At 37.7% G+C, this 10,419-nt stretch overlaps 1 protein-coding gene across 10 annotated transcripts in view; it reads right to left on the reverse strand.

The window, feature by feature from the left end:
• Nucleotides 1-10,419, reverse strand: part of CDKAL1 (CDK5 regulatory subunit associated protein 1 like 1) — a 567,467-nt gene that overhangs the window by 23,403 nt on the left and 533,645 nt on the right. For all 10 annotated transcript variants that reach the window (XM_006909233.3, XM_015587298.2, XM_015587300.2 and 7 more), the window contains one exon: nucleotides 6,736-6,900. In XM_006909233.3, coding sequence (XP_006909295.1) covers nucleotides 6,736-6,900 — 165 coding nt within the window. The remainder of the gene's footprint in view (nucleotides 1-6,735; nucleotides 6,901-10,419) is intronic.

The raw sequence follows: 10,419 nt of genomic DNA on the forward strand, positions 1-10,419 counted from the left end.
AAGTATTTATTGAGTTACTGAGGCTCAGATTCCTTATCTGTGAAAGAGGGATAATAATAGTACCTTCCTCGTAGGGCTATGAGGATGATATATAAGTGAATGCATGTAAGGTATTTAGCACAGTACTTGGCCCATAATAAGCACCCCATAAATGTTGGCTTTGAGTCATAGCGGTAAGTGTGGAGCATTTAGCCAATAGAATAGCGGATATTTAGGGAGGAAAAATCTCCTGCTATCCCTCAAAGGCCGCAGGAGGTGGCCTGCTGCCTTGGCTCAAGGTTTGACTCATAGCCTTGAAAGCTCAGAAACTGATTTTCACCCACAGAAGACACCACATGGACTGGACACAGGAAGCCAGTGTATAAAACTAGAATGCCAATTTATTAACAACACACCTGTAGAGGGCTGAACAAACCTATTTTATTCCTGCAGGCAGATTTGCAGAGGAAGGCAAATTATAATATCAGAAGGTTGTCTGGTAAACATGAACTCAACAAAGGGAAGTAAATGCATCAAATGTATAATGGCACCAGGCTAAGGTAACTAGATGCATTCATTTCCAAATTGAGATGGTCTTCTGACTTTTTGAAGTCCATTGGCCAAAGCAAACTCTCTTCTGGGATGCAAATGTTCACTGCCAATATTAGCTTCTGGACCTTCTTTGTTTTGCTTGAATGACTGACCACTCCTACCCTCTTGACTGTCCTACTGTTTCTCTGACCACCTAATGCCTTTCAGCATGCTGCAGTCGACTCCTGCAGTCTAGGAGCTGATAGTCTCTATAAGGTAATTCTATCTTTTCTTTGACTAAGGGCAAATTTCACACAGGGCAATATTATTCATCTCAGATACTACAGCAACATAAGACTTTCATGTATCGTTTAATAGCCTAACGAGAATCATTAAAAACATTCACTGAATTTCTAAATACTGTTATGCAATAACTGTCAAGATATATTAAGTGAAAACAGCAAAAGTGTCTACAATTTATCTAAGAAGGAAGTGCTAAAAATATGTACATGTGTTTGTTCATATTGTTAAAATGAACCATTGAAAGAATAAACTGAAAAGTAAAACAAATAATTTCTTAAATAGGTAAGAAAGGTAATCAGGTAGAGGTGACGGGCGTAAGTAGAAGGTGGACTCTGTATGACATACTTTTGTAGATTTGGTTTTGCAAAAGATTTTACATAATTATGAGACAAAATTAAATTTAAAAAATTCTAAAAATTAAAAACAAACGGAAACAAATGCTCCTAATGTTTCTTGCTATAACTGTATGGGAAGGAACAATTTCAGGCGACTTTGAAACCATTATTTGCCTGTACATCCCTAGGCAGATAAACTCTAAGAACAAAAACAACCGCAAAACCACCACGACAACTTTGACTGTTTCCAGTAATCACAACTTGGTGGTAGTGTTAGTGTGGTTATTATCAGACAGTTATATGAATATTACAAGATAAAGCAAGTGATAATTATGTTGAGTTATTGGGAACTGGGATTTTCAGTGTGGAATAAAGAAGTTACAGATCTAAGACAGACAAGTTCTGAATTTGATTTGGATAATAGTATGAATCAGGGGGAAAAATGTCAAAAGGATTGAGGAACCAAAAATGCAACAATTTGAGCACCAATTAAGTATAGTAACTACTATAGATAAAAACACATCAAATATGTAAAAATCTGTAAGTTTACAGTATTACTAAAAAAACCCTCATTGTTTACTTTTGGAAGATGCTAGAGAATCAACTCAAATTTGAAAACTGGTAAATAGAAAGTATTGAGCCCTTTTCTCACTTTTCCCACATGAACTGTGCCTCATGGTAAACAAAAATTGATAGGAGAAAGTTTCTCTTCATAGTAGTACTTTTAGCTAATACATAAGGAAGGAAAGACAGAATCAGAGTGCCACCATTTTGTGACCCCCAATGACTCAATGCACTTAGGCAATGCTTATCAACTGCTAACACTCACAACTACTATGCCTCATAATGAAATGCATAGCATCATACGAAATAATCCTGTCAAAAACTCAAATCTGAATCTGATTAAGCCTCTAAATCTAACTACCAACTTATAAAACAAACAGGCAGCAAAGAACCCCGTAAAACTGTATGAGAGGGTACAATTAGCAAATTCCACACTGTGGGAAATGCCACAGGACAAACGACCTGGTTTCTTTTACAAATAAACTGCAATAAAACAACAGAAAAGAGATATTAAAAATGATTTACAAGACATACCAACTAATTGTAATGAATGGACCTCATTTGCATCCTGATACTGTTTAAAAAACTGCAAAATTTGAATATTGTCAGATAAAGAATTAATGTTAATTATTTTTAGATGTGATAATGTATTGTGATTACGTTTTTTAAAAATCTCCATCTTTTAGAGATGTTTTCTGATATATGTAGATGAAATGAAATGATAAATGGAATTCTGCTGAAAATCATCAGGGGGGTTGGGGTAGAGCACAGATGACATAAGATTGGCTATGAGGTGACAGCCATTAAAGGTGGGTGATGAGTATGTGCAATTATACTATTCTACTTTTGTATATGCCTGCAAATTTCAATTAATAGAAAATTTCCATAATAGAGATAAAACAACTTTGGTCCAAATTTTTGATGACTGCTTTCAGATAATTTTTCATATTATCGAATGGTCATGGATTTGGTACAAGTGACTTTAGGTCCTGTTTACCCATAAGTTTTCTTCAGATTAAATGACTGAACAGCATAGGAATTTCTAAAGAAACTTCAATTGTATAAAAAGATCATCACATTGAACAGGGTATGTTACCACAAATTTAAGTTCTACGACAGAGCATGTAAAAATATCACTGCTCTCAACATGTTAGAACTGTGTTTTTCTCAAAGTTCGTATTCCTCTGGCCCCTTCCACTAAACTACTCCCCCACCCACCCACCTATCCCCACACATAACTTTTGCCTGTCCCCACCATCGTTTTCATAACCCCCTTCTGAAAAATTATTAATTCACAGATGAGAGACAGCCTCTATCATCCAAGATGTTGTTCAACTCTATTTTCTAAAGCTGGTACTGTGAAAATCTGGTATTATTACATTAAAATATTAAAACTGCTCTTACAAATATCAAACACTCCTCTCCACTTGAGAGTCATTTTCCCAGAAGAGTGCTTCTCAAACTTCAGCATGCACCAGCATTAACCTGGAGAGCTTATTAAAAATCAGATTACTGAGTCTCACTCTTAGAGTTTCTGACTCAGGTCTGGGTTGAGGCCTGAGAATTTGTCTCTTTAACAAGTACCCAGATACTGCTCATGCTGTAAGTTTGGGGACCACACTTGAGAATTATCATGCTAGATCATCCATGAACACTTAAGTGTTCCCTGTGGAATTTCTCTCATCCCTTCTCCCTCCTAAAAACAAAGTCTCCTGACAATTTACAGACAAAAGTTTCATGACCTAGCCTTTCCTTGGTTTATATTTTATCCCTTTAAACTCTATGATGCCTTCCATTGGATAATAATTATACAACCTTTTTCTGAAATAAATTATCCTTAAATGGAACTTATTAAAAAATGTTCCCTATGAGGATGGAGGTGGCATTTTGGCTCACATCTTCCCTAAAGTTGATCAGACTGATTTTGTCTGTCTTTCCTATTCTCCCCTTCTAATCCCCCTTTCCTCTAACCAAACTGAAAAGAATAGTAATAATCATAAAAAGATGTTACTATATGCAGTTTCCACTAGAATATAATTTCTTAGAGGACAGTAACCTTTTGACTTTATTATAGCTTTCATTTGCCATCATGTTATAGGCCTTTACCTATTATTATTTGAAAATGCAAGGCCCGATTTCTATTAATATTTATAGATTTCAAAGTCCTGCCACAGGGTAGGCATTCCATTCATTTTTGTCAAATGCAATATTTCAATCACAGAATCTTAGGGACAACTGAGGTTCAGGGAACCTAACTGATGTACAAAAGGTCACAAAACCTGTTACTGCATGCAAATGTCAGAATTCTATAATCCAGATCTCATGACTCTCACCCAGCCTGTGCTTTTCCCCCTAGTCTGTTTACCTCTCACCGGTTTTATCAAAAGACGCCAGCAGGGCCTAAAGTGAGACGAAATAAGTCCACAGCAGCATGGGGCCAAATTCTTAAAGAATAATCATAAAATTCTCAAGGAAATTCATTTACTATGAAAAATAATTTTTTTAAACACATTATTTTGCTTTAGATGCTTTGACCTTTCCAGATTTCTTTACAAAGTGTGTAGGAGGGGGAGATTATCATTCAAGAAAATCTCAGGAAATTTCAGAAAGCTAGAAATTCTGATGGGATTGGTTCTCAGATACTGAATAGGTTATCCTCACTGAGAAATTCACCCCACTCTTGCCCTCGTGCAACATGATCATGATAAAATAATGAACGAAACCCAAACTGCTAGTACCAGGTCATCTTCAGAATCTGCTTCTTCCAGATGCAACAAAATTTGGGGAAAAGGGACCATGCCCACTTAGTAACTGTTGACTACCTTCCAGGGATAGGATCAAGTGGTTTACATAAACTATTGAATGTATTCCTTTCAACAACTCCACTGGGATCGATATTATCATTCCCATTTAACAGACTAAACTGAAGCTCAGGAGTTACATCCCTAGGGCAAACTGGCAAGTCCAGATGTAAACCCAGATCTACCTGAACCCAAGGCTGTGCTTCACCCACAGGGTTAAGCTAATTTTTTCATTCGATTGCGCCAGCACCTTTATCAGTGTTCGAAGTGCCTGGAATATCCAAGACATGATTATAACTTCTATCATCTACTTCTAAATCCTACAAAAAAATGGAAGCTGTTCTGTTCTTGCTTAATTTATTTTGGTTCCTATCATCGGCGAAAACATTTTGACATCGGGACAAATTCATTAAAAGAGGCTTTTGAATCCTGAGTTTTGCATATCTTTAAAGCTGACAAATAATGAAGCATAAAGCTGTGTTAATTAATTTACATGAAGTCACGAATGGTGATAAAGGACTTGCCTGATGTTTTCCATAATGCAAATACTCAAATCAATATTCCTGACCCTTTAGCCTCATGCACGCTATAAGACTATTCCTAGAGGCCAACGTGGGCCAGCAGCCAACTGACCATTGTCCTCATCTAACCTAGGTCTTTTGGGCCATACCAGCTCAGAGAACGGCTGGTGGTCTGACAGACGAAAATATCATTTTATAGGCTGGAGGGAGGAAAAGTAGAGTAGAAAAGACTGCCCCATGGAATTTAAATAGGGCCGCCCTCCTAGAAAGTAATGTTATAGGTAAGAAACTAATTAAAGGGTACTAATTTTCCTGATTTATGTATTATTAATGATGATGTTTTAAAATACCATCTTTTTCCATAGGTATACATGAATGAATTAAATCAGTCAGGGTCTTTGAAACAATAATTTGTCCACTATTGCCATTCGTTGCGATCCTTTTTACTTGCAGCATATTAAAATCAAGCTTGTAAAACACACAGTGCAGAAAAAAAAAAATAAGCCAACTTCCTTTACAAATTTCTTAAGTATTAGATAACATATCAAAAAACCATGTTTCTAGCAATATGATTTAAACGTTGGAATTATGTGGTTCCTTCCTGGCCATCCATCCCAACCCCCAAACATCTTTTATTTTTTAAACAACAGCAAACATTAATGGTTATGCTTATCAAGCTTAGAGTTCACTCCTGGTTTAGCCGGATGACACACTTGGCAGGGTTTTGACAAAGGCTATTCTACGTCATTCCATTATCAGTCAGATGGCTGTGCATACAGATTCTTCACATGCACTTGTCAAGCTCATGAGAGAGGTCACTCATGTTTGGACACCACAGTGTATCACCATACTAAGTGAGAATACAGATAATAGTATCCTCTTTGTCACGACTCCCAAAGTTTAATTAACATGTCCTTGCAATTTATTTTGAGGGAAAAGATAAAACGTATTGAAACAATTTTAGAATTATATGGCCAGATAAATACCACTTATCTTTTTTTCCTGTATGTTAAGTCATTGCTATATACTTTTCTTGGAGTACTTAACAATTGTGTTGGAGAAAGGACATCAAATGATGCTTAGAAATGTGATACACATTTTCATTTCACACTCCATCAGCTTTTACAACTGTAGCTCAATGAAATGTAAGAGAGCTCGGCAAACAGCCATATTTACCAAGGTATAAAATAAGGGTCAGGTTACTTTTTTATAGAAAGAAAAAAATGTTTAATTTTCACTGCTCATGACTAAAGCAGATATTTAGCTAACACCCTAGAGAGAAGGTGCCTGTTTTAACTGTAGATTTTTACTATATTATAAACAGCTTTGTAAAGCAAGAAAATATTCTTTTCCTCACCCCCTTCCATTCAGGATCTACTGACACAGAAACATACTGGATCAGACCATCTTCAGTGTTAAATCTTTCACCTGAAAATAATGGCTTTTCCCTTCTGCTTCTAGCCTAGAAGCAGAAACGGCTTATTCCCTTTACAGGCAGAGTTAAACAAAAAAAAAAAAGCTAAAGGCATCAGCAAAAATGCATCTTTATAATTCAGATTTCAATCTGTCGGAAAGGATTAAAACCGTATGCATGCATAAAAAGGGAACTATAAATGATAACAGAAACATGGTCTGGAATCACTGTGCTTCCACAGCTGCTGTTTTACTAGCAGGGTGGAGAGGAAAGCATCTTTTACTCACCTCTGTTAAACCTGAGACTTCTCCTTTTGCTAATGGTTTGCTGATGGATGGCGTGCATACTTTGGCGTCTGAAACTGGCCGCCCTTTCATAAAATGCTTTCCTGATTCATAAATGTCCACTTCGACCATTTTCCCCATGAATATGGGGTTCTTTGGCACTAAAACCTTTAAAAAAAATTTCAGAAGGCTTAATTCTTTTTAAAGTAAACAATTTTAGAACAGTTTTAGATTTACAGAATTATTGCAAAGAGAGCAAGGAGTTCCTATATACCCCGCACTCCCTACTATTAACATTGTAGATTTGTATGATACATCATCACAATTAATGCGATAATTTTGACATATTACTATTAACTAAAGTCCATACTTTATTCAGAATTCCTCAGTTGTCCACTAAGCTCCCTTTTCTATCCTGGGATCCCATCTCAAACAGGCTCCATCTTCCAGCTGCGCCAGGACTTGGGGATCTAGTAGGAAGGGAAGGCACTTCTGGGAGGAGCGGCGGGCTGCAGACAGTGCTCTTTCATTGCAGGACGCCTGCTTTCCTGAGGCATGTGGAAGGCAGAACTGGGAAATCCCCGAGCAGTCAGCCAGTCACTTTTGGAAAGGACTTTGATATTTTGCTCTTGGCTGCCCTAAGCAATGAAGAAAACTGAGACAACACTGATGAGAGCCTCATACTTTTAATAGCTTCCAAGTTAGCTGTCAGAATGATGGTTTGAGTAGACACTTCAAATAAAGGCCTGCATGTTTCTGTGTATGTATGTGTGTGCACATGTGCACTAGCATGTGTTTTTGGGGGAAGAAAATGAACATTTAAAAGCAACCTTTTCAATATCCCAACCATGGGTGTTTGGAGGTAAATGACTCCTTTAACTAATGGTTGCCATTCATTTCTTTTGCTCTGTTATAAAATACATGTGTTAGTTTTACCTCCATGTAGAATCAGCTACTTTGAAGGGTACTTTGGCTAGTTCACAAAAAACTGTCAGATGTTGTCTTTCCACTAGAGATTTCTGATAAAAGTACTTGTTTACCTGGAGCAAATGTTTCCTCTCCTTTGGGACTTATAGGCAGTTTGTATGCATTATGTCTCCTTCACACTTTTATTTTAGTACTGTAGCTACTTGCCAACCTTTTAAAGTTAGGATCCAAAATAAATACACTAATTCTAATCCAGCAATACTTTGGTATCTTGATACAATCTTTACTTCTGGTACTCATCTTATTAGAAAAATAATTTCTATGAAATCTTTGATATGCTTAGTTGTAGAGACAAAAAAAAAAAAAAGTCAGAGGAGAGCCAGAAGTTCCACAGCCAATTTCTCTGAGGCAAAATTAAATCTGGGTCTTTCTGAGTTTGATTTTTTATGACCACTGAGTACACTGCTTTCATCAAAGTATAGGAAAAAGGTCACCTGGGTGGTGAATTACTCATGGCAAGCAAACCAACTAAAAGAGCCTTAGTACCAGGATATGAAAGCCTTTTTAAATCAATTTTTATAAAACAAGAAAATCTCTAGAGTAAACTATTCCTGGGAGATTTGGTACTATTCTGGGGGAGAATAACTCCTTGATCTGCTGCCTTGATCTGAATGAAGGGCTCAGTGTATTTTCCCCCTCCAGTTTTAATAATTGGAAAAAGCCCGACTGCTTTAAATTGGAGGAAACAGCTAATGAGGCATGCCATTGCCTTTAAAATGAAGGGGGAAAAAAAGTTCCCCGCTGAGGCAAAAACCCAGATGGCAAGAGAAAGGAGAGAGAAGAGGCAACCAAAATACAATCAAGCTCCTCCCCAGGGCTGAGCAGAAGGTTGGCCTGAATAGGAAAACGGCTATCTGGAGTCAGCTAATGAGATGGAAACGGGGAAGAGACTCAGCTCAAACATGGAGGGTTGGAAATCCTTTCTTAACTATAGTCACTGCTGGGTACAGAATGGGGATGGTTAGTCTAGGCTATGAAAAGCTCCCCGTACATTTTGTGAGGACCCAGGGCCTGGTCTGAGATTGTTCCTGGTGGAGCAGCCTCTTCAGCTACTGTCTCCCTGCTTTCTAACACGTACGGTCAACTGCCCATGATCATACCTTACCTGACTTGCCTACTCTGATCTTAAGAGCCTTCCCATGCTTAAAGTCCAGCCACGATGCATAGAAAAAAACTTCACTTCTCATTTGATGAGAAAGGAACAAAAAAGGAGGAAGACCCATTTGGTCTTAAAAGTTAATGCAACCCAGGAATGACCCATGAAATCCCTGTGTCCCCATGAGAGTCTCCGATCTGAGTGGGCACGCCCCATCTCCATATCCCAATGCCCCTGAAGGAGGCATGCGGTTTGCTTCTGTCACTTTTGAATTGTTTTACCACCTGGGGAAGTAGAATCCCAAATGCTGTAATAGAAGTCTGGTTACCAGTGGGGCAAGGCAGGCTAGCTTACAAGGGGGAGGGAAAGAAGGAGAGTAAGTAAGGAGCCCTTTGGGCTGGCCTCAGAGAAAACTCTATCCAAGTGAAGTTGGTTTGATCCTCACACTGCTCTCCAGCCTTGTTCATGCAATATGAGTTAAATCCAAGGAAAAGACTCTTTTCCCTCTGCTCCTGGCATTTTTATCAAGGTGGAAGTTAAAAAAAATTATTAAAACTAAACAGAACTAAAAAAGCCGACCAACCGACCAACAAACCTGTATTAGTGCTGTGACAGTAGGAGGAAATCCCTGCCCTTCCATGCTGATGTCGCCCATGCAGACATCCTTCCTGTCTCTGAACAGGACTTTCCCCTCTACTTTGCCAGGCTGTGGGAATTCTGGCAGTGATAACTGCCTTTTCCAAACTCGCAAAAGCCTAAGACTGGCGCTGTCAAAGATTAATGAGGACTAAAACACACTTATTCCTTTACAGACATTGTTTTGTAGACCAAGCCACAAAAGATAAGCCCCATGTGTGCCTGCCTGGTTTGAGGCTATAAAATAGACTTGCTGAAGCAAGATTCTACAACCCTCCTTCTTTTTCAGTCTCTTTTGCTTAAACTGACTTGCTTTCAGAACTCTTTTTCATTGTGGAGAAAACTTAATAACACAGAAGTGTCTCTTACCTGTTCATAGAATCGATTGTGTGCCACGTAAAACTTGGAATCGAAAGATTCTTCTGTTACTAACACTTGCTGTCTTTCACCAATCTGGGAATAGAAGGAGAGGAAAAAGGAAAGATAAGGACGAACACCACCATAAATGGTAGTAGCCCAAATGGTTCTTGACCAGCAAGTAGTGTCCTCTTGAATTTAAAGTAGATTATAGATTGCTAGTTACCTAATAGCTAATACAAGAATCATGGATTTAAATTTCCTGAAAGACATTATTTTATTAACTATATGAATATAAAGTGAGCATAGTATGAAACCTTATTTTCTTATATAACTATGAAACAAAACTTGATCTTTTATTTCCTCCTTCAACATAAGTAAGATAATTAAGGCTTCCAAGACATACAAAAATCTTCTAAATATCACTTTGTTTTTTTGAAACAAAGTTGCAAAACAAGCCAGAACAAGCTGCTTCTAATCCAAATTCATGAAAATATTTTGGCAATAGGATAGAATAGTAATAAACACTAATTTGAGTTATGAGGGATGTAACACTAAAGAAAGTGCCTCCAAAAACTAGTCATTAAGTCCCTGCACCTAAATATTTCACA

The sequence above is a fragment of the Pteropus alecto genome, unplaced genomic scaffold (genome assembly GCF_000325575.1).
Source record: "Pteropus alecto unplaced genomic scaffold, ASM32557v1 scaffold121, whole genome shotgun sequence".
Taxonomy (NCBI): Eukaryota; Metazoa; Chordata; class Mammalia; order Chiroptera; family Pteropodidae; genus Pteropus; species Pteropus alecto.